The sequence below is a fragment of the Tachypleus tridentatus genome, chromosome 6, assembly GCF_004210375.1.
Source record: "Tachypleus tridentatus isolate NWPU-2018 chromosome 6, ASM421037v1, whole genome shotgun sequence".
Lineage (NCBI taxonomy): Eukaryota > Metazoa > Arthropoda > Merostomata > Xiphosura > Limulidae > Tachypleus > Tachypleus tridentatus.
The window spans coordinates 15938464-15964565 of NC_134830.1; the positions used below are offsets into that span (position 1 = coordinate 15938464).

Consider the following 26102-nt stretch of genomic DNA (forward strand, 5'->3'; position numbering starts at 1 on the left):
TGACTTTACCAAATAGGCCTAAACATTGATTCCCAAAGATCAATGAACTACGAATTGAAATTGTAATGTTATTTTTCATATTTTCATCTCTGATATCCACTATAATGCAACAATTTCATATGTTAACTGTTGGAAGAAAAATCTGTAATTTAATAATCTGGGATCGGATGAAAACAGTTAACGAACGAAATCCCTAACAGAAGATCTGTTCATCTCCTTTTTTACTTCGTTCAATGCATTGTTCATTCAAACACTAGTTTTACTAGACCAATTCAAAATCTAAAATATTCACCACTCACCAATTTACTCATATATTTTCTGGTACAAGTCTTATGTTAGGAATCGTTTTTACAAGAAGAATGTTTAGCTCACATAATATATTTGTGCACACATTTTTAATAACGAGTCAGGAAATATACATATTTCGTAATTACAAAGCATTATGGCGCTTGTAAACTTTATTAAAGATTTATAGAACTCTAATGTGTTTGAAACTTATATGCATTGAATTGCAGTTAAAAAAATAACAATCAGTAACATGTACGAATTTTACTATCATAGCGCCTTCTAATGGTAAATGTTGAAGAAAACACACTACAAACATTTATTAGTTTATGGATTTACTAATAATAACAAACCTTGGAAAATAAATCACTACGCCACATTGGATGAGTAGTTCCCACTATTTACTTATGAATAATATTCATGCTGGAGCAAGAGTTTTTCGCAAGCACTCCACTGTTCATAATATCTTCCAAGACTTTTAGTAACACAGTGTATAACCTTCAACTACACTAGTTCTTTTTAGTCTTCCTATGTGTTTCTTCTTGCAGTTCAAAATAAACGGCAAATATTAAAATGAATAACATATACGTCTTAAAGTATTACACTTAATCAAAAGTAAAATAGATATGTGCATAAGTAACTTATAGTGAAGAATATTAATGAATTACAGAGGCATTATAGACTGCTAAATATTTTAAACTTTCAATTCAACAACATTTTTAAGTTACATACATTATTTCCGTAAAAATTGATATTTTACAGTTCTTGATGGACCTGATGACGTGTGCAAAGACCCATAATAATAAGCCAATGCTGGAGTTTGTACTTTTGTCTCCAGCACCAATAGAGATCGCTGTAAAAGTAGCTCGCCAGTACCAGAACCTCGCTTTGAAGGAGAAGGAAAGGTATTGTGACTTGGAGTACATGAGTTCCTTCTGTGACAGTATCGCATCAGATCTTATGACAGTTACTGCAGCCAGCAACCTAACCCCTACGCTTCTCCGAGCCCTGGATGTCAACCAGACAGCTTTTATGGACGTCTTGATTGAGCAAGAACGAAAGGAAGTAGTTTCTCACCCCTCAGTTCAAAAGTACCTTACTGAACTCTGGATGGGGGGAATAGACTGGCCTCAGTGGCGAATTGTACTTCTTTTTCTAGTTTTTCTTCTCTTTCCGATTGTGTGGATACTTTGTTCTTTACCTTTTGGTCATCGTCTTCCCAACATCCCTATTATTAAATTTCTATCGTACCTTATTTCACACATTTTCTTTGTGGTTCTTCTGAGCTTCACTATCATTAATCCATGGGTCCCCCTCTGGAGAAATACAAATTTGATTCCCCAGTGGCACGAAAGTCTGCTTATTGTGTGGGTTATTGGAATGGTGCTTTCTCATATTACCAACCCTAAGGAAAAAGGGGGATTTGCTTGGACCAGAGTTATAGTCATGTCATTTTGCATGCTTTCCATTTTTGTACATTGTTCTGCTATTTTCATTGCTGAAATGGACACTAAACTAGTCCTTCTGTACATACGTAACCAACTACTCGGTGTTTCACTTTTGTTGTGTTTCTTGGAATTCCTGAATTTTCTTAGTTTTCATCATCTCTTTGGTCCCTGGGCTGTCATTATTAAAGATCTTATGAAAGACCTTTTAAGATTTTTGGCTATTCTTGCTTTGTTTCTTGTTGGGTTTTCACTTCACCTTAGCTCTATCTATCAGCCAGTTTTTGAACCAATTTATCTCGCAAATGCTAGCCTACCCACTTTTGGTCAAGAGTTCCAATCACCAATTAATACATTTGAGATGCTTTTCTTTGCACTCTTTGGACTAGTTGAACCGGATTACATGCCACCATTGTACTTGAGCCCTTCTTTCTCCAAAATCATTATAAAAGTTGTGTTTGGGGTTTATATGACTGTGACGGTTGTCGTTCTCATTAACCTTTTGATCGCCATGATGTCAAACACCTACCAGAGAATTCAGGCCAGATCTGACACTGAGTGGAAATTTGGTCGAGCCAAACTCATTCGCAGAATGATACGGACTTCCTCCTCACCTCCACCTGTAAATTTCTTCACTGGGTTTTGGTTCATGATCAGAAAGTGTCGTAGATTTAAAGGTAAGATAATAGATTAATTTATATCTAGCAAGTTGTAGAAATGCTATTATAGTAAATATTACTGTATGATATTAAAACTCGAGACAAACTAAATCTATGCATAAATATTTGACTGTACAGGTAGGAGTTTGCATTGACTTATAAAGATGCTTAATTTACTATTATTTATTTTAATAAATGAATGTTGAAAGCACGTCTTTCATTTCACAAGAAGCTTTTGTTTGTATATCTTATTTTCGAGATAATGTTGGAAAGTTACAAGACAAGAAACGGGAAATCAACTTCAAAACTATACTACTTAGCTATCTTTATCATTATCATAATCAGTAATAATATATTCTGAGTGAAAGTAAAGAAGAGCGTATAATAATATATCAATTACACTTTAATTAAGTCGTACCAACGAATCCTTTTGTTTAGTACCAGAACTGGACAGGCTGGCTGGGGTGCAACGTGTATAGTAGTGGTTTAAACGCTATTTATATTAGCAAATGTCTTGAAAACAGTTGCTATGGTTGGATAGGTGATGATGTAGGAATATTAACAACAAAATGAGCCTTACAAAAAGGTATTAGTCACTCTACCTAGGTTTTCTTATCCTCTAAAATACACACACACGTACATATGTAGTTATTCAAGACATAATTCTTTAACAATTTAAGACCCAATACATGCTTCATAGTGGTTTAACGATAAATCTGAGAGCTTGTGGTGCCAAAAAAGTTTCTCTTTATGCCCGCAGTTGGTAGAGCACGTTGTATGTGTTTCAACTTAAAAACAAACAAAAATACAATGTGCTTCTTTAAGTTTGTAATAGCACTTTAACAGTATATTTTTTCTACATGATAAAAATTCCTTTACATTCGTATGACAAAAAAATCGCTGAAGCTAAATGTATTTGATAAGGTTTTATTATTATTATTACTAAGCACAAAGCTATGCAATATGCTGTCTTAGACCTGCTCAAAGCGAATTTCGGAATCTGATTGATTTTAATGTCATAAATTCCCTGGCTTACGGCTCAGCCAGCGGGAGATTGACGAGGGGACTCGAGCATTTCTCTAAACTTCTAGAAAACAACAAAACAACTTTAGTTTCTCTATGAAACTAGAAACAAATAATAAACCAAGAATCCATAATATAAAAAAACAAAAAGGATTGTACATAATAATCAATAATTAAATATAAAATCAAAATGTTTTCTTGTCGGACGGTTACATATCCACTGGTTGGCGGTTTAGAATTGATGTTTGTTTATAATTAAGTACAAAACTACACGATGAACGTTCGGTGCTCTGTTCACCACGGATCTCGAAACCTGAGCAGCATTGTAAATCCGAAGACACACCATGGTGCCATTGTGTGACGGATTGCGCAACTCTACAAGTATAAGACGGTACGAAATTCTTCTGGGATGTAAATAAATAACTAAGACCTTTCACGCGTAATAAACATGTAAAAATATTAAACATGAAATAAATTACAAAAATAAGAAGTACACAAAATATAAATTATGGAAGCATTATTAATGAGAACACACGAACTTAACTTAAGTGTTTATAAAATATATCTCATTTACCTTTATCGAACGCCTTCTACACAGGTTGAGTGCTGTATTTAATACAAGTTTGGAGACTCACTGTGTTTTTACAGGCCATACTTCATTTTCAGTTCGCTGACGATCACTCTGCACGATGACTTCTATTGCAAAAGGCTCCATCGTAACGTCGTCATGTCCAAAGCATGCTATTCCCTCATGTTTCTTTTCATAATTCATCTAGTGTACGAGGAAAACAATTTTCTAGCTCTAATTTCAACCGTCTTATTATAGGGAAATTCATAAACGCTACGTCCAGTAACTTGGTCGGTAATCTTCGTATGAATACCCGTTTCATCCTCCAGCTGCTTTAGGTATGCGACGGTTGAACGGAATGTATTTCTGAGAGCTGAATCAGTACCTTCTTAGCCTCGTTTCTAGATGGAGACCTTTCGTGATTATTTTACTACTGTTTCCTGAGGTACGTTAACGGGGCCACAGATCTTTCTGTTTATAGGTTCTCACCTGTCACAAGACTCATCACTTTTTTTTATTATGGCAGGGTGTACGACTAGATCATCCACGTTATTTTGTTTGATAATGCCATGAAGCACAAGGTATATTCCTGTCTTGGAAATTCAAAATCCCCGATTCAGAAACATCTTTGTGATCTGAATATATATAAAAATTTTGCATCAGAAAGAGCTGTTACATACTCTTCCCAAAATCAATTAATGTTTGGTAGCATCAACTACTTACGAAACGCCAAACATAATCAAAATGTATTTTTTATACATACTGTTCCACCGGAACTTTAAATCAACTGTGACTGTCACGTGACATTTGATTGACATATTCAAATTAATTTTAATACAATGTACTTAACGTCTGTTATGGTGAAAAGCACTTACTTTTTAACAAAGTTTAACGTTACGTTTTTGTGTGTTGATTTTTTATGAATGGTATGTTATTACTGTAAGTCATTGAATACATTAATAAATATTATTATTAGGTAAAACATCTTCTTAAGCCCCCTAGTGGCACAGCAGTATGTCTGCGGACTCACACTGCTAAAAACCGGGTTTCGATACCCCTAGTAGGCAGAGCACATATATCCCATTGTGTAATTTTGTGTTTAAATCCAAATAATCAATCAACATCGTTTCATTTAGTTTTAGTTTCGTTTTACAAAACTAAATGTTGTCAAGAAAGCTTAGTCAAGATTGAATGCTGCTTTTAACAAGATTCGTGAAGTAAATATGTGTTTCTTTGTAAGTATATTAACATTGTAACATAACGTTTTTTCAATTTATCGCAGTTAAAAAAGCTCGGACTGTTCGACCAAAGGAGCGTACCATATCAGTCAACATTCCCGCACCAGTAAGACCAGTAATTTCAAAGGGTGCCAGACGCCGATGGCAGATGGCACTCACATCTGTTGGTAAGAAAATATTATATCTTTTTAAGAATTTAAAAAAATAAATAATGTATTTTTTTATAAAAATATAAATCATCTATCAAAATAATTAGAATTAAATTTTGCCCAATAATTAAAAGATATATTTATTTTAATTTGCCAACTTTAAGTTAAGTTTCAAACTGATCAATTAAACGATATCCAAGTAATATAACGTATTCGCTGTAAGAATATTTTGGCGGCCATTAATATTAACACTTTAAAATTTTTTTTCATTATTTATTAGGCCCGGCATGGCCAGGTGGGTTAAGGAACTCGACTCGTGATCTGAGGGTCGCGGGTTCGAATCCCCGTCGCACCAAATATGCTCGCTCTTTTAGCCGTGTGGCCGTATAAAGTTACGTTCCATCCTACTATTCGTTGGTAAAAGAGTAGCCCAAGAGTTGGCAGTGGGTGGTGATGACTAGCTGCTTTCCCTCTAGTGTTACAGTACTAAATTAGGGACAGCTAGCGCATATAGCCCTCGTGTAGCTTTGCGCGAGGCCAAGCGTGTTAAGGTGTGCGACTCGTAATCTGAGGGTCGCGGATTCGCATCCCCGTCACACCAAACATGCTCGCCCTTTCAGCCGTGGGGGCTTATAATGTGACGGTCAATCCCACTATTCGTTGGTAAAAGAGTAGCCCAAGAGTTGGCGGTGGGTGGTGATGACTAGTTGCCTTTCCTCTAGTCTTACACTGCTAAATTAGGGACGGCTAGCACAGATAGCCCTTGAGTAGCTGTGTGCGAAATTCAAAAACAAACAAAACAAACAAGGTTTGCGCGAAATTCCAAAAAACAAACAAACAATCATCCTTTATTACAATATTTATCTATTTAACAGATACAGATTTTGTTTTTCGGAAATCAGTGAAGCTTTCAGGAAATCATTGTTTTTTCTGTTGCTAATATTCTGATGTCTACAAAGTTTATCAGTGATTTAAAAATATGGTTGCAAATATTTATTTTAATTATACACGTACTACATCATCTTTCATTCTATTAAACGTTCTGATTGAAAGAAATTTGGGGAATATTTTTATTATAACTTCCAATAGTGCATTATTATATAATTAAACACATTGTTCAAGGCTTGGATAGACACCTACCTTTGTAGAAGATGTAATTAATTATTTAAGACTCAGACAGATCCTAACAGAAGATGTAGTTTGCATTTAAAATATATTCAAAGAATTGCGGTGGAACATTCTTATTACCAAAGGCTTAAAAACATTATCTCTTACGCGTTTCTGTTGTTTCTCGATAGGTATATCTCCATTGAATAACCAAAACTATGTTTTGTGTTCAGTGGTTGCGCCCAGTTAACTGAATGTGTTAAAATACTGTTGATCAAATCTCACTATTTGGTGTAAAAAGAGTGGCCCAAAACTTGGCGATGGGTTCTCTAACTTAGCTGCCATTCCTCTTGCCTGCACGCTAAATTTAACAAACAAATCCACCATTCCTTCTTTTAGTACATCTACCTTGTGCACTCATTCTTCTAAGACAGTGGTTCCCAACCTTTTTTATGCACCGCACCCCTAAAAAATTTTAATATGTTCTCGCACCCCTCACAGTAATTATTTATTTAAGAATAAAGGTGAAGGTGGCCAAAACAAATGTTATCTCGCACCCCTGGTTGGGAACCACTGTTCTAAGATATTCTTTGTAATATATGACTCATAAATTTTGTGGTGCTGACTTCTGCTTTTGGGCATGTCTTGTTAAACCAAAAAATATTATATTTAACATTCATCCCATTAAGCTACCTGTTTTAGTATAATTATCTAAGCTATCTGTTTTAGTTCTGAGTGTTTCTTTCATCTCTATCAGTTCTACGACATTCTTTAAGTCGCCGTCATATGTTTTCCTGTTGGTTCTTAAATTAATGACATAACGATAGGTACTGCCGACTTATTTTCTTCTTTCTGGTCCATAGTTGTCTTCCCTCTAGTCTTACACTGCTAAATTAGGGACGGCTAGCGCAGATAGCCCCCTTGTGCGAAGTTCAAAACAAACCAAATTCCTTATATCGCTATAAATATTTAACACTAAGTCGTTAACCTGAAGATGACCTAAGCAGGTTGAAACATTATTCTCTACTTTATTTTTATAAAAGTTTTAATATCCATACCAGCAGTCTTGAGATACATTGTTACTTCAAGTGCGTTTCTCGTCATCAAGAGAGATCGTAACAATGTGCCCATATGTATGGATAAGAGAAAGGTAGAGAAATATCTGTTTTAGACAAAATTATTGGAACCGAACCTGTTACAGGATTTGTAACATCGTTTCTAAGATCAATGAGTGTATTATATTAAACATGCTGTAGTTACTAGTTTCTTGTTTGAGAACAGCTTGACCTTTGTCCTGTCCTTGTGCTGACTAACGTCATAATCACTTCCTCTAGAAGTCACTATTAGTCATGGGTATTGCCATTATTGATAACTGGTATTATTTATAATACAAAGAATCAGTCTGTTGAGTTTCAAGAGTATTTCTGTAACGTGTTTTACATGAAGAAATCATATGCTGTGAAGAAAAAGAAAGAAGCTTGACTCGTGTTTATAGTCTGGAGTGAAAGACAAAAGGCACGACTTGTTTTCCAGAGTCGATATTTGAGTAAAAGTATATTTCCAAAGTGCCCATCATAAATTACCAACGCTATAAACCCTATAAACTACTGTTTATCATAATGTTTGGTAAAACTATTTCAAATCTTGAAAAATATAAAATATCAGAATACGATACTTAGTGTATTTTAAAATATGGTACTCACAAGAAATGCGTTAATGAAACATTTGTTTACATTTATAAAATTTTAACGAGTTTTTCGTAATAACGATGTATGATAACTCAATTGTATATTTTCGAAGTTCTAGAAAAATAAATAATTTTATACGAGGTCTGTTTAAAAAAATACGCGGACTGACGTCATAAAACAAAATGTACTTTATTTAGAAGTTACAGGTCTTGGCCCCCATCAAAGTACTCTCCTCCCCAACGCACACACTTATCCCAACGGTGTTTCTACTTGTTGAAACAGTCCTGGTACGCTTCTTTTGTAATGTCCTCCAGCTCCTTCGTCGCATTTGCCTTAATCTCGGGAATCGTCTCAAATCTTCTTCCTTTCAAGGGTCTTTTGAGTTTGGGGAACAAGAAAAAATCGCAAGGAGCAAGATCAGGTGAGTAGGGGTGGTGAAGAACAGTGATCGAGTGTTTGGCCAAAATCTCACGAGTTCTGAGGGCTGAATTTCGCAGCAACGCGGTGCATCTTCAATTTTTCGGTCAAAATCTCGTAACAAGATCCAACTAATATCCCACACTCTTCAGCAAGCTCCCTGACAGTCAGACGTCGATTTGCCCGCACCAGGGTGTTGATTTTGTCGACGTGTGGGTCGTCAGTTGACGTGGAAGGACGTCCAGGACGCTCATCATCTTCATTGGACTGTCGACCATGCTTAAAACGTTCATGCCACTTGAAACATGCCGTACGCTTCCTAGCAACATCACCGTAAGCCGTGTTAAGCATAGCAAAAGTTTCAGTCGCAGATTTTTTAAGTTTAACACAAAATTTCACAGCAAGTCGTTGCTCCTTCAGGTCATTCATTCTGAAATCCGCCAAACGAAAAAATCGCACTTGACTTAAAACCGCGTAGCTAATACACAAATGAAGATATCTGCAATCGGGAAATGGCGTCGTAATCAGCTTATCTGTACGAACCTAGCGACACCAAGCGGATTCCCCTGGAACCAACTGGAGCCGCGCAATTCAAACATTCCGCGTATTTTTTGAACAGCCCTCGTATAATACTTTTTATGTCTGAAGCCTCGTTACTCAAACCAGCTAGATCCCTAAATTAATTAAGTTCGTGTTAAATTAACTGATGAATTAAAAACCGACAATAGTGAAAATAAAATATTTCTGAACCGCAATGTATTGATTGTTTGTTTTTGTTTTTTTGGAATTTCGCACAAAGCTACTCGAGGGCTATCTGTGCTAGCCGTCCCTAATTTAGCAGTGTAAGACTAGAGGGAAGGCAGCTAGTCATCACCACCCACCGCCAACTCTTGGGCTACTCTTTTACCAACGAATAGTGGGATTGACCGTCACATTATACACCCCCACGGCTGGGAGGGCGAGCATGTTTAGCGCGACGCGGGCGCGAACCCGCGACCCTCGGATTACGAGTCGCACGCCTTACGCGCTTGGCCATGCCAGGTCTCAATGTATTGAAGAAAATGAAAGTTTTTATCATACATGCCCATTTAAAATTAAGTCCCTTTAGAAGTGTCTGAAAAAATTACCCTATTTTGTATAGTAATAAAAGCGAGATATTATACGATATTAATTATATGTAACAGTAAATTGAAATATAATAACAAAAATATGTTGATCACCACGTTAGATAACCTCGTTCTTCAAATTTCAGGAACTTAAAACTGCGCATGTGTGGCTTTAAACTAGAATTGTACACATGAAGAAGAGCAGGTGCTTGGGAAAAAAAAAGTTTCATAATTTTTAGGTTTTGTTTAATTCTATTCGTATATGTATTCCGTAGTCAATAGTTAGTTCACTGCGCCGTAAAAATGAGTAATGTTACTGATTGAAGTTCTAGTGTATGAACTAAAGTTTTTTTATCGGCAAGAATAAAATGTTTATTGCAGTAAAAACCGCTAAATGAAGTTTAAAACATACAGAATTATTATATTAATTTATATTAATACACGATGAATCTTTAACGTTTACCAGCAGGTGCAACTCGTTCTGGAATTGAAGCTTCAGTTTTTGAGCTGAGAGAAAACACCATAGCTCGTGCCGTAGACTGGCCTCCAATCGTGGCAAAGTTCCTGCAGACAAAGGGGATTGTGGAAATGTCGCCAGTGTTTCGAAAAGAATAAAATAATAAAGAAACAACAGTCTGTACTGTGAGACAGATCTTCACTTCAAAGAACTTGTATATAGTGACTTCTTCGAATGAAAAGCAGTGAAATGTTTAGTAAACTTATTATTCAGGATTAATTAAATTATAATAATTTCTGAAACTAGATTATTTAACGAGTTCCCTTTCTTAATTTCAGCGAACAGAGAATCCCAACTTATGGATCCATTTTCAAATAGTGTCCTGTGAAAACGAAATGTACGATTACTAAATGCAAAGTGGGTGTGGTTAGTACTAGTTTTCGTACTACAATGTTATAAAAACAATAAACAAAACTTAATTATTCACGTGGGTTCTCAAAATCTAAACCAGATGTTGTTAATGGATAAGTTGAGAAAGTACATGTTACCAAAATAAATTTCTTCACAATGTTTTGTCAATTTTTCTCAATTTGTATACAGTTAATTTATTTGTACATCGGACATCTGAGTACCTCCTATAACAATCTGCCGGGAACTGTTATTTCAGAGTACGTTAAACAAAAAATTATATATGTATATGTATATATATTATTAGCATACGAGCGTTAACGAATAGGTCAGTAATGGTATTAAAAGTACAACGACATAAAATAAATGAGCGAACACGTCGGGTTGCAAAACCTTTGATAAAACCTGATAGGTGTCTAACTATGACTCGTAATCTGAGAGTCGCGGTTTCGCATCCCCGTCGCACCAAACATGCTTGCCTTTTGAACCGTGGGGACGTTATAAAGTCACGGTCAATCCCACTATTCGTTGGTAAAAGAGTAACCCAAGAGTTGGCAGTGGGTGGTGATGACTAGCTGCCTTCCCTCTAGTCTTACACTGTTAAATTAGGGACGGCTAGCGCAGATAGCTTTTGTGTAGCTTTGAGCGAAATTCAAACCAATTAGTTTATAGCACGAAATAAGTAATTTTTGCTGGCATCTCTAGAGTAGAAAAATTTTCAAAAAATAATATATTTTTCGTAAACTTTATTGAACATTGATATTAGTTTCTGGTTGACAACTTAGAATTATAATTGCAATTGCAGGTTTTAAGTAAGCTATTTTAAAATGATTTTGAATATACAAATCACGTTACAACCACAACTGATATGAAATCGTGGAGGAACGGAATGTATAAGAACTGGCTTTGTATGGCGTTTCCGTAGGTAGTGTGTTTCGAGAAAAAATTGTTTGCTTTTTCCAACAAAATGTTCATTCATTGAGATAGTGAATTTAGAATCTTCAAAACGGGGATACATTTATACTGAAGGAAGCTGGAAGGCAACAGTATATAGCATAATCAAGAAGGATGACCATCTGGAAAAGCAACGCAAATCATGTGTGCAAAATGTTTTCACGTCCTATACATCGCCTGTTGTACGCCTCAAGCAACTGTAGAACGAAACAGGTATTCATGCTACTCTGTACGAAGACATACCAGTCACGTCGTCACACGCAACACCTATGAATTTCTGTCCAATTGACTATGGAAACTGTTGCTGTCGTACACCAGATGGATTATAGAAATCCTATAAGGAAGAGGGGTGCGTTTCCGACATTACAGTCTTACAAATGAGTATCTTGCAATGGAAAGGACCCTAAATGGCTGTTTTCAAGAAGCACAGTCGTCAGTTCAAGCTATGTTGAACATAGTAACGTGAACTGTAACAACGTGGTGATGCTCCAAAATTATATTCATATAATGTACTCAACCTCTATATTTTTCATTGGCATTGTTAGGACTAATTTAAATAGACTTAAACGCAGTAGACGTTATTAGGATTATAAACAAAACTACTGTTAACAGTGAAGTTATTTAACTGATTATCCAGTGCAATCTCATCATTAAATTCTTAAATTATCTGGCTTATTGATTTATAAAATGTTAGCATTTTTAGTCAGGTTATGTGCTCTTTAACATCCACGCTATTTTAAATCGTTTTAATGCTATATCGTTAACTTGTTTTGATCAGAAGTCTTCAAAAACGTTAAAACTGTAGTTTGTTGTTTTAGTTAGTAATACTACAAAATTTAAGTATTTGAAGTCCAGAACTATATTCCGTATTTCATAGTGTTAAAGTTTTGTCTAAAGTTGAGATATGCTAGACTTTAATGTTTTCACAGTTACATTTGTAGAGTTGCACTTTCTGGTGTTTTGCTTTGTCTTTGTTAAGTATTAAACGCAAAACTACACAATGGACTATCTGTGCTGTGTCCACCAAAGGTATCTAAAACCTGTTTTAGTGTTATAAACTTATAGGTTTACCGTTTAGCCACTGGGAGAGGGAATCATTTTGTCACTCACATTGTAATAAAAATGTGGTACTTTAATTTGTAAGACTTTGCTATCCATACCTTATCATCCAAAGGTTATTGCTGCGTATATTAAGTACGTTTATATGTGTAAACTAACTTTGCAACTTCAGCCAGTCATTCTTGCTCTTGAATTTTATAAGAGAGTAAAGGGTTTTTTGGAAAGATCAAATAACTATAAACCGTACTGAACGAAATAATAATACTAATTTGTTAATTGTGTATTTTACCTATTCTAATGGTCAAGCCTAGATATTGAACTACTTGAAAAGACAATGTGGTTTAAGACACAAAATGACCTCATAAAGCTTTATTGAAAATGAAGTTTATGTCAAAAGACATTTATAACCGAGTTTCGCTTTCAAATGTTCGCCATTCTAGATTTATGAAATCATAAACTGTGTCATGTCCTATGTCAAGGTAAGCACTATTTCGTAGATTGGGTGTGTGAACATTTACCATTAAAATCCAATTTTTTGTGCTAGTTCTAATCTTAAGAAACCACTTAACATGGCAAATGTAACGTATTAAAATTTTAATGTGAAATCATGGTACAGTATTTTGTAGCTATTGTTTTTCACGTTCCACCCAATTTGTCCGTTTGGGACTCAAAATCAAAGATGTGTGAATATCATTTCAAACCTCTCGTTTAATAAGAAAATAATATTGTTAAAGTTACGGTTTAAACGCCAACAAATGGCAAAGTATTAAAAAATTATAGGCCTGCCATTTATGTAATTTCTATCACAAACTACAGGTCCATTGTTTTTTTAACGCTATCTGTATTAGGAAGACAATTTATAGACTTATTACATTTTTAGAATGTGTGTATTAATAATAAATGACGAAATGGGCCGAATAATCTATTCATAATTGCCCAAAGCTAGAATAAATTTAAATAATATGAGATTACTCCAGCAGCGGAAGTAAACAAACACGACATTCTTCCAATTTCAACGTTCGTATGACATTGACCCGTAAACAACACCATGGGCATGACACTAGACTATATGATAGGATTACGCCAACAACACCAGGGGGTGTTAACTTTGTATAAGACTAAATAGCTGTGTTCTATATCAGTATGATAAATGAAATATTTTTATTAGATCCGGTTGTTTCACCAACAAGCAAGTTAATATGATACAAGATATTGTTTTCTACATAACGTAATTTACTCAGCCAATATCTTTATTGACGTAATTTTAAAATGTAACATCACATCAGTGTAATAAATAAATATTTTCATGATATTTGTTTTGTTTCATCTGCAAACGATATTATTATGATACAAGAATATTATTACCTTCTACATAATATAAATTACTTTGACAATATTTTCAATTTTAAAAGCATTAATTTTTATTAGTACAATAAGGACTTTGATATCTGGTCTACATAAAATATTTTGGTTTGTAAGTTACTGAACGATAAATGTCTAGCATAGTCTTTTTTGGAAAATTACATTTCATGAATATCAATTCTGAATGATACATGCAATCATAGTTTTCTATTTCTCAGGATGTGATGGTCCTAAAAACTGCTTTTGATTGTGTTTATCAGAAAATTTGTCTGTTTTCTGCATGAACTCGCAGGTTTTGCCTCACTTGCTATTGCAAGATTATTTTCACCTGGTGTCGACTTAACGTTAACTTTAGCGTGAAATAAGTGTGAACGCAAAGATTTTTCGTTTTGTTTTTCTAAAGGAAACGACAGGAACTTCCGTAAAAATTTACTTTAACGATCATTATTTTGAAGGAGGTAAATGTGTTTCTTTAGTATATAGGATTGGGTTTTCAGTTTCGGATGATAGGTAATAATAGCCAATAGAACACGAGAAGAACTGGTTTCAGGTAATTGCTTCAAATTATAATCACGTGGTATATTGTTAGCGTTGTCAAGATGTTAGGTGATAGTGGTTTGTTTATAACCTATTTCAATCATAGTCTGTTTCAAAGAATTAATGTTACAGCCATAATTCTTACTGTCAAAAGCATATCTTCAATCAAAGTGCTTGGTTGAATGTGATATTACAGTTAATGTACAGAGGATGACAATTTTCATTATATAAATATTATGATTTATCAGTTGGTTTTCGGTATGTAGAACACCATCTTTTAATGTTAGGTTTACATCTAAGAAACTTATTTGGGTAGTGAAATAATCTAGAGTAATTCTAATAGAACTGTATAAAGTGTTATCTTATCTTTAAAAGGAAATAAATTAATATTTGACTCTTACCCAAATGAAAAAAAATGTCATCAGTGTAGGGTATCCAAAACATTGGTTTCTCTGTGCGACTTTCCAACATTCTCGCTTTTAAGTTACCCATAAAAATATTAGTATAATTTGTTGTACCTGTGCCTTTTGTTTGAACATAGAATTTAGTATTACATTCAAAAGTATAAGAACTAGTTCACCTGAGTCTGTTATACTTTGAGAGGCCCGGCATTGCCGGGTGAGTAAAAGAGTTCGACTTGTAATCTGATGGTCCCGGGTTCGAATCCCCGTCGCACCAAACGTGTTCGCCCTTTCAGCCGTGGGAGCGTTATAATGTGACAGTCAGTCCTACTATTCGTTGGTAAAAGAGTAGCCCAAGAGTTGGCGGTGGGTGGTGATGACTAGCTTTCTTCCCTTTACTCATACACTGCTAAACTCTTCATTGTAGTATGATTAGTAAATGATTTTAATAGAACTTTATAGTGACGTACATTAATCCTTCCATATCATATTTCCTCTTTTGATAGAAAAGTGTCTTACTTCTTATATTTACAATGAACATCTGCTGATTGATCTTTCTTGCGAGTATTCAATGGATAGCTGTGTATAATTATAAACAATTAAGCTGCAGTTATAATCTGTTGAAGTTTTTTAAGTGATTGCAACAGTGTGTGTAATAACAGCTTTCTAGAGCTTGTGATTTTACTAACGTTCAGTGATGAGTCTTGTATCATCCAGCGTTATGCATATAGTTTCAAACAAGCACAAATTCTGGCTTTTATATAAAATACAAGTTATATAAAAAAGGGGGAAACTATAATCATATGCTAGTTTACATAAGTAACAATATTCGCCTTTGCAAAGTACAAACATAAATACTTTTTCAAATAAGCACATGTGCTGCCTTTCCTTATTACATGGGCCTGGCATGGCCAAGCGCGTAAGTCGTGCGACTCATAATCCGAGGGTCGCGGGTTCGCGCCCGCGTCGCGCTAAACATGCTCGCCCTCCCAGCCGTGGGGGCGTATAATGTGACGGTCAATCCCACTATTCGTTGGTAAAAGAGTAGCCCAAGAGTTGGCGGTGGGTGGTGATGACTAGCTCCCTTCCCTCTAGTCTTACACTGCTAAATTAGGGACGGCTAGCACAGATAGCCCCCGAGTTGCTTTGTGCGAAATTCCAAAACAAACAATCCTTATTACATACACAGGTATTATTCAGTTCTACAGCCACTATATAATAGAATTATACAGTGTATAAAACTGAAATACAGAAAATTGATAAGGCAGCATATTATTGCAAATATGAATGACTGTAAGAAAGCATCTGAAATTACCATGAAAATTGATGTGTTAGATGCAATTACATTTTTGAGTCATTCAATCAAAATGCGTAATAAAGTGCTTTCAAAACTGGATTTATTCTTGATAATGGCGGAGATTGTGGGGAAGTTATTTGTTATGACAATTCTAGTGAAATCCAAACTTTGAGAAGATTGATGCAGATGATTCTGTGAATGCAGAAAGTTTTGTGAACGTTGACAAGAATGTTTTAACAGAAACTGATAATACTGATTTAAAATCTATAATAGAATAGGAAGATGGTAACAATGCGAGAGATTCAGATGAACAAAATGGAAAAGATAGTGAGGAAATAGAAATTCCTACTTCATCGCAAGTGTTAAGTTATATTAACGCTATCAAATTGTATGCAAAAATATAGGTGTAAAACGAACTTTATGAAAGGCCGTAGAATTAGCGTTCTCTTTTCATAACATAAGAAAGCTCATTAGAAAAACGAAACAATTAAAATTGGACACTTTCTTCAAATAAATTTAAGATTTTATGTATATTCTGAATATCTATTTTTGTTCTTATTCTAATAAATATAGCATAAACAGTATAATAAATTTTTCATAAACGTCTCGTTTATCTTGAGTCAAACAAATATAACGTTCCGCTCAAAAATTATACATAATTAAGGAAATACATGTTCACTATGTCTAAGCAGGAAATTTTACTCGGTCCCGTGTGATTCCACTTTAGACAGGTTTTACTGTATTACTACCCCAATCCAAACCTTTCGCTCGATATTTTAGTATTTCATAAAAATTATAGAATCATAGTTTGTCACTTTTCCCTCGCTAGCGTAAATTCTATATATAAACTTATTCTACTTAAAGGTGTTTTTTACGTATTACTTTGACCAAGCTACACAAGTTTCTTGGTGCTAGTTCAAGTTGCTGTAACTACAATCAAGAATTATTCATTAATTATCGGGAGAATATGTAAATTAAAGATATACAACACGTTATATTTGATTTAAGGAAGACATTCCACCCATTATCGTGATTAACAACGAAATTATATTGCAAATATGTTGAAATGTAACATCCGTCATATAACGGGATATTATTTAGTTCAAGATATTAAACCATAAACAGATCTTGAAATTCGACTGCAGAAAAGATATTTGCAAGACTTATTACAAGAACTCGTTTTTATTTATTTTTTTAAGAAAAATAGTAAATACACGAGGATATGGATGCATATAGATCGACGTATCAACCAAAATAAAGTGTGTTACATACCCACACCTGAACTTACAAATAACTTCACTCGACTGCACTTACAAAACATTGTATCAAACTAAACGATCAGAGGCTGATAACGATTTTACAGAAATGGAAAAATTCATTTGATATCAAACCATAGAATGCAGCTAATAACCCTTTGTTGGATAAAATATAAGGAATCTTCCAATTATATTTGTTATACTCTAACATGTTACTGGAAGTGATTTGTTTGAGTATCTTTTACAATGTGTTTTTCCTATTAATAAATATTGAAACACTGAAGGTAATTTTTTGGCTTCTTTTATTATTCGAATTCAATAATTCACTTTCATATACTTTTCGATTTGGTAAACTTCTTTTTAAAGAATATATTCAAATTATCTTCGATGTAGATTTTCTGCATTCTTTCATAACAAATTCTCTTTTTGTAATCATTATTGAGGCCAAAACGTCATTATAAAAAAAATTCATATGAATACTTTCACCACGTACAATATTAATATTTACAACATTCTCGGTGTAATCAGACATACGTGTGGTTTTGAGTATTATTTGTGTTTTAAACAGTGCTTACTGACTTTATTAAGTTGTACTAATCTTTGAAAGAAGCCATTCACGAGTATCCTTTTTCAAACCACTTTATTCTAGTTCTTAATTTGAGCCATATGTAAAATTCATACAAGTATTACGATCGGGGAATTGTTTATTTTTTTATCTATAGGGCAATTAAAATATGCTGGTAGTAAAAGTATATATAGATTCTATGAGCACTTTCATAGTAACTATCACTTCATTTACAAACGTGAAATTACAAGCACAAACTAGCCAAAACACAGTTAAACACAACACAAAGAATTTATTTTTATTAGTAAAGAACAGATTTCTTGAATCTTACACTAGTATTATGGAATTAACTTTTTAATTCTGTATACATTTATTTATATTTTTGGAAACTTCATTTGATATTTCCTTCTTTGAATTTTAGGTTATTGCAATAATGTAAAATTCGTATCCAAAGTGTATGAAATTATATTACGTTGTCAGTTCTACAATCTACTTAACACAAAAAATTCTTCGTCTTTCCTTTTACAGTATGTTACAGCCATTATGGAAAATTCTAAGTCTTACATCAATATGGAAACAAGTTTCATTACTATTTACTTTAATTATTGGATATCATGACCTAAGCATAGCGAATTATTCTGTTATACTGCCTTTTATAGAAATTCATCTTTCACTTATCAATACGTGCAACTTTACTTCTTGTTCAAGCAACTTTAAATCTCCATGTTATCTAATCAAATAGTCCAGCATAAGAGCCATTCTTCAGTCAGACTACTTAAACGTTGCTCTAAAATAGCTATAGAAAGTTTTTAATTACAAATTTTGAGTACTTATAAATTTAGAAAATGGTACACGTTGATTCTGAGAAATGTACATCTTCACAACAAAATTAAAATTAATGGATAAAAATTCAGGATGGAAATCTACACTCATACAATATCATTAATATTACACTTGAATATTTAGGCAGGAAGTTGGTAGTAGTCTATTACAAAGATCTAATAGTGACAGATAGAAAGAAATAAGGCATATTTAAATATGGAATAATAAAAGCCTTTCCAGTTCTCTATATTGATGAACAGTTTAATGTCAATACCAGAATGTTTTGTGACAACAAAATTTACCTGATAAAAGCTAAAGATCCTGTGACATTGTCAATGTACTAATTCTTATTGGCAATACTAATATTAAAAGTTAAAATATTACAAAACAAGTATAAGCACAATACATGTTAAAACTACTGAACACTACATGATATTAGTATTAAAATAAAAACATTAGGAACTAAATTTTTGCTACAATTTCTTTCTCCATTTACTTCGTACATAAATCAGAAATGATATTACAGACTTGAGAACACATTAAAAATTGTTACTGATAAATAATTTGGAATTATCATTTTACATTTGGCACAACAAACTGGATAACAAAATAAAACACAAATTTAAAAAAAAGTTTTATATAAAAAACAGACATTTAGTGTCTTTGGTTATAATTATTTGATTTAAGTACTCAAGGACAAAATAAATATAAATGCTCACACACAAGAATTACTATTAACTTCAGAAGAAATATTGCAAAATAAAGATGCAATTACAATGCATTATAAAAATATGAGACAGTACAGTACACAAACAATATCAAATTTAAACCTGTAAAAGAACACTAACCCCACTGTCTTCATTGAAGGTTCTAAGCAAAGTATCATTATTATATTTTGTGTATTAAACAGAAAAGTGAAAAATTCAGTAAGATCATAATGCAAGATTTAAAACAAAAACAGAGTGAATAAGCAGAATTGAGTAATCCACATTGTACAGTTCTTACTACAAGATTGAAAAGTGATATTTTAAAATCTCAAACTCAAGTTACTTCCTTCAATTAAGAATTAAATGTATAATTTCATAACTTCTACAGTAATACATTTTTTTTAGGTGCATTAAAGTATGTTTTCTTTTATAGTGTTTAGATCAAAATCAAAAGAAAAAAACTTGACTGATTTGTACAGTGATTTTTAAATAAAATCTATTTATATACTAAATTTCTTATAGACCATGAATTTAACTTTATATGGACGAAGACGCTCTGAAAAACTAACACTTATTTATCAGTTCTACTCTGCAACTCTGTTGGCGCATTTAACTATATTATTCAAATCAAATTGAAAATCGAAACATTGGCAGGTTTTAGAAATAGGAAAAGCATCAAAAGCAAATAATCATTGGCAGTGAGTGAACTGTAAATGTTGGATGTAGATCTACCAAACTAAAACATCAGGTCTTATTCTGTCAAAGCTGGAATGGCTGAAGTATGGATGTTGATTGACTTATTCTGATGATGATAATTGAAATAGTTGGGCCCTTTGTCCAAAGCAGTAGACTAAATAAAAAGAAACACCATTTACAAGCCACCTTTACAAATTCATTTAAGTTGTCACTACTCATGTGAATCAATGATGCAATTTAATTGATTTTAGTAACCTTTTACAAACAAGTGGTTGTTCCAAACTATCTACTATGTTTGTAAAAATTAATTACTGTAATAAGTACTTCATTTTCTGGAAAACTGAATTTGTGCTTAAGGAATGCTCTTATAAAAACTACAGCTTGTGGGTTTTTAAATTACCAATACACTATATACGTAATTTATATAACACACTGAGAAAGTGTTTGCAAGGCAGAAGAATGGCTAAAAAACAAATATATCTATAACAGTATGAGAAATAAATGTATTCAAAGAAAAGATAATTCTTAGGCACATTAAATAAAACAGTTTAATTCATATTCTTACATACATACAATTAAATACATGTTTTTAACTAAATTAAACAGGTTTAGCACTGTTCTAGCTTCTTTAACATAAACAATATTTTTCCTTGAGGGAGAGGTATGGTGGGTACATGTGACAATGCAACACAGTTTATCTACATATAACCCCTAACATAACAGACAACTTTCATCTATCTTATATAGCAACTGAATGAATTCAATTATTTCTATACAAGATATATTTGTTCAGTAATTTAACAAAAGTTAAAACAAAACTACATAATAACTTTTTACAATTTAAGATAGAGGAAAATAAAACAGGTATTTGTAACTTAAAAGTGATTGCTACTTGCAAACACTAAAAGCATATTTTTTTATTATAGATTTAAAAGCATACTGAATCTTAATGTATTTCATTAACAAATTTTATTGAACAGAAAAGTGAAATATTTAAAGCTAGTTACTAGCTAAAGTAACAAGGTTCAAATCTAAGCTTCACAAAGCTGTAAACAAGTTAGGTACAGCTAAAGTAGCAAAACTGAATATAAAAGAATGCTAAACAAAAGTTATATCAGTCAAATGTGGTGTAGCTAACAAAAGCAAAAATGTAAACAAAATGCTGAACAGGAGCTTTACTGAAAACCAAAATGAAATAAATACACCTAAGTCAACAGGTTACATTACAATATTTATACACTTAGAATAAAATCTACTGATGTGAATAAAAATGTATAGCACAATACACATTCTTTCTAGGTATTCAATGTAACAAGCTGTGTAACACATTAAAGTACAAACAGTATTCATAAAAGTTTGCACCTAAAATGCCATTCATATTAATCCTGTGTTAGAAGGATCACAAAAATTGTACATGTTCCAATATATCCACATCTTTGTTCTACGTCAAAGTTATCACCCTAATGTATTTCATTTCTATTCAATTTCTCAAAACATGATACAATTCTGTTAAAATGGAAACTGAAATGTCATTGTATTATTAAAGTACCTGAATTTAAAGGTATGAACATTTTAAAGGTCAAGACTATTCTATTATTGCTCAACGTTTATAAATATCAAAATTCCTATTCAGAATTGTGTATTTTAGGTCTAAGTTTTACAAATGTTTTCTAGAGAAGTTAAATCTAATTTAATGACATGGTGCTAAATAAAGACAATTGTGCTTGCCAACTATCATACATTTATAAAAAGTAACTTGAATAAACCATTGGCATGGCTTACATGTAATTTTTGAGTAATGCTACAAAATGCTTTGGGTCTTCTATATACCAGTAAGTTATGAACATTTCAAACCATACATCAATGAAAATTTAGTTGCAAACTTGTTCTTGAATAGCATTACAAACAAGATAAAATTAAGAAATTTAAGGAACTTGTGCTGTATAAAGAAAGTATCACCATAAATGTTTCACAATTTGTGAAATAATACTTAAAATGAATTCTACAATTTACCATTTCTATTACTTACTTGAAGCATGACAAGAAATTTGAACAAATTAAATCCTAATGTAATGAGTTGATTAGTTTTAAAATAATTGATGTAATATTAATATTTAACAACTTACTTAAATATACTGAAAACCAGGCAATATCTTGAATTAATGTATGAAATTAATATCTTTTTACACTCATTACTTATATTATTAGGCCAAGAATCATAACTGTGCTATTCAGTTTTATTTTTAAACCACCTTAAAAATTAATTAATTTTGTCTTCAGTATCTTTCAAAACTATCTACTTGCTTTATTTTTTTTGCTAAGGGATTCACATACATTTTAATTTTTTTTATAATCAATTATATTTTCATATGATGATATAACTAATTTGATTTTCTAACAAATTTTGGTGCCTAAAACTGACAATATTCAAAAATATTGTTTTGAAGAAATTCCAGAAACCACACTGGATACAGGTTTTTAATAGGTTCCTTGTTATCACTGTTTGGCATTTAATCACTTGCACAATTTCTACCTACAACAAATTGATACTGCAATAATTCTGATAGAGAATATGGCTAAAACAGAAAAATCATTACAAAGCCAAAATAAATACAAAGAAAAAAAAATAAGGAAGAGTATACTTACTCCTCATGTTTGACCCCCTGGTGGTCACTGGCTCCAACTCTGAGATAACGTGAGAGTAGAAGAGAGGAGAAGGCAAGGAGGGAAAACAAGCAGTATGACAGAGCTCAGCAAACATAGTGCAAGTAAATCACAATACTAGCGTTACTGGAAATCACAGAGGTCAAACCAATTGAAAGTTATTAGGAAATCAGGTTTAGCAAGATACCATGCCAGTAAAGCTAAGACTGTACAAAGGGTTTTAACTTTTATGAGTTTAATTTTGAAAGACATTTAAAAGTGGAATGCTATTACATATAAACCAGCAGCCAGATATCACAGTAAAAGTTATAATAACAAAACTAGCTAGTTATTACACTTTGTTATTAATTACGCATGCTCCAAACGTGCAAAATTGATGTTTCAATTTTGCCTTTAAATGAGAATTCCTTTCTTACTTTTCATGAGTATACTTTTACATTTTATATAACCAACAACAGAATCAAAGTTTTGTTAGAGCTTATTTTAACAGTTACAAGTATGAATCTATTTTGAGGTGTTCTAACTCGGGCATAAATATTCACAAAAATACAGGTGTAGTTTGGATTTCTTCCATTTATTTTTATAGCACTTTTGTAGTTTCAAGGCTGCTCTTAAGCTTTATAAGCTAAGGTCCTTCAATGCTCCCATAAAACTTTTTATACTGACTCTTAGAGATAGTGCTAAACATAATAACCTCAGGTAGTATCCAAATACACACACATATAAAACTGCCCTGTCTAACTTTCTAGTATATTTTATACAGATATAAATAAAAAATCTATTGCAATAGAATACCTTGAGTAAAATTTAATACCATAAAAATATATACATATCTCAGACACTGAACAATTGCTGAGTGGACAGCTCACAGTAAGTAGCAATGGTGCAAGTCAAGAGATAAACACTAGTACTGCAGTTTTTATACTGTACGTTTATGTATTTTTTTCTATAGAAAGAGTTCAATTGATACTGACAATTAACTGAATTTGAGTGTAACTATGCAAAAACAATAAGTGCCTACAAAATCAAATTCTTGCACACTTGACAGTCAAGGAAAACTTACTGAAAAACATCAACAGAAGTGAAGCAAGAGATTTTGTTACAATAAAACTTTTCACAATTTCTCAAATGTTGTCTTCACTTGACAAAACAAGTAGGTGTTTCCACTGCATATCTATACTGGGAACATGTTCACAAGCATATTAAATGCAAGTATATGCAAAATTCCAGCTTTTTACCCTTGACCAAGAAATCAGGAAAAAAACAGACATGAACATTTAGGTGAAGCTTAAATGTTAGAATATAAGCAATTACCAAACAGATCCACAAAGGCACTTCTATATATTATATATATCTGACTATGTGCTCATGGTTTCCTGAATTCCTGCACAAAGTGCTCAAATACATGAAATTACAGAATCAAGTAATTCAAATTAATTAAATCTTCATTCAAATTTAAGGGACCATATAATTTATTCATAAAAACTAGAAAATCTTCACCATATTTAAAAAGTTTTAATGCTAATAAATAAGTTTCAAATCTACATTAATCTCTGATATACTATGTGACTGCTTCTGTATAACCACAGTAATGTTATACATGTAAAAAGTAAAACAGATGAAGCAATTATTGACAAAAAATGAGACCAATTCATTAAAACATGAGAAACAAAATGTACAAAAAAGTAAAAGAAAATATCAATAGTTCAACAACATTCAGAAATTTTCTATGTGAGGTTACAGAGATAATGAATCATTTCATAGTTGAATAAACCATTAACAATCAAATATGGCCCTATTTTGTACAAAACTCACCATCACTTCAAGGAAGCATTTTGAGATGGAGAAATGGACTTTTTACTTACAAATGTAAATTTAAAAAAACTGATTTCTTCCCTAATCTCATACTTTAATTTTAACCAATGCACAGTAAAATTGCACAAACAATTTAATGAAGGTTTTACCACAGTTTGTACTAAATGTTTATTATAAAACCATTCCTGAAAGGCCAACTTAAAACTAAAAAAATTCAAGCCTGACCACAGCAAACAGTGTAGCTGTTTTTACAGTTCACTCAAGCTAAAAAACATACTTGTTAATTTTTTTTTTTTAAATGCCTGATAATTAGGTATACTGTTACTGATATGTTATTATCACACACTTCCATGTATACCTAACACAGGAGGTGAGTCAGCATGTTTCACTTACAATGAAGACCTTTGGTCCTACTGTTATGATATAATTATATATAAATACCACACATAGGAGGTCTTCCGAGACCAGTTACAGCTAAAGCATTATTTACACACATTTTCAATCTTTATCACTTCATTTAATTCAAGTGTAATTTATATCTCAAAAAATACCCACTCTAGTGCTATTTTTGTAAACACAACATAGTAATGTGTTTAAAGATTAACATAAATGTGAATATATTTAACAGCTTACACACGTGCAAGTAGTCCGATTAGCAAGCAATCAGTTTATTTTGTGCAAAAAATTTTGAAATTGAAAGCCAATTATAAAAACTGCAAATACTTGTATATCATTAAGCTGGTAGTAGCATATGTGGAAGAATGATGGCAAACATTGATAATTCACTAACATAAAAAATTAAATGTGTAGTTAAATGTGTGTACATGCATTAACACATGACTGCTCTTGAAGGTGAAGAAGTAACATTAAAAGCAAAACAAAAGGAAAATGTATGTATAATACAGCTTTGGGTTATTTTAATGGTATAACATCTGAGTTATCAGAGATAGGTATGACTAGATCTTCAAAAGGTACATCCAATACTTGTTACATCATAAAAAAACAAGTATTTATTTTAATTTTAGACTTCCATTGCACTCTAGAAACTAAAGAGACCTAAGGTAGCAGGACACATACAACTGCTGGGTAAGCTATGTGGACTAGAAGGACTAAGCTGTGCTGGGGAGAGGAGGAGGGGGTTAGTATCAGCTACTTACAGCAATCAGAGCAATGCCTGCAGATTGGAGTGAAGATTTAGGCTTATGGTCAAAGTGCATGCTAAGTTTTCGTGAGACAGTCAAGTGCATATCGTTGTCTCGAGCAGTATCAGCCTGTAGGTGAAAGGAAAATTATGTTCTTAGTTATCTAAAACAATCAAAAATGAAATTACTCTATATAAACAGATAAAAAAGCTGTGTTTATCAAAATGATATTGAGCATTATGTAAAATGTGAAAATTAAAACTTTTAATTTTTAA

The 26102-nt window shown here is 32.6% G+C and overlaps 2 protein-coding genes across 4 annotated transcripts in view; one reads left to right on the top strand and one right to left on the bottom strand.

Moving 5' to 3' along the window:
* nompC (no mechanoreceptor potential C) overlaps nt 1–13840 on the top strand; it is a 105415-nt gene extending 91575 nt beyond the window's left edge. The window contains exons 27-29 of the mRNA XM_076503434.1: nt 1048–2407; nt 5263–5385; nt 10152–13840. Of these exons, the coding sequence (XP_076359549.1) occupies nt 1048–2407; nt 5263–5385; nt 10152–10300 (1632 nt within the window). The 3' untranslated portion in view covers nt 10301–13840. The remainder of the gene's footprint in view (nt 1–1047; nt 2408–5262; nt 5386–10151) is intronic.
* A 4199-nt stretch (nt 13841–18039) lies between these two features.
* Nucleotides 18040–26102, bottom strand: part of LOC143251984 (serine/threonine-protein kinase DCLK1-like) — a 62011-nt gene continuing 53948 nt past the window's right edge. For 2 of the 3 annotated variants that reach the window (XM_076503436.1, XM_076503435.1), the window contains exons 14-15: nt 25843–25956; nt 18040–20360 (exon numbers count right to left, since the gene is read on the bottom strand). In XM_076503436.1, the coding sequence (XP_076359551.1) occupies nt 20262–20360; nt 25843–25956 (213 nt within the window). In that variant the 3' untranslated portion in view covers nt 18040–20261. Of the gene's footprint in view, nt 20361–22852; nt 25957–26102 lie in introns of all 3 variants that reach the window. The other variant, XR_013028779.1, reaches the window with a different exon arrangement.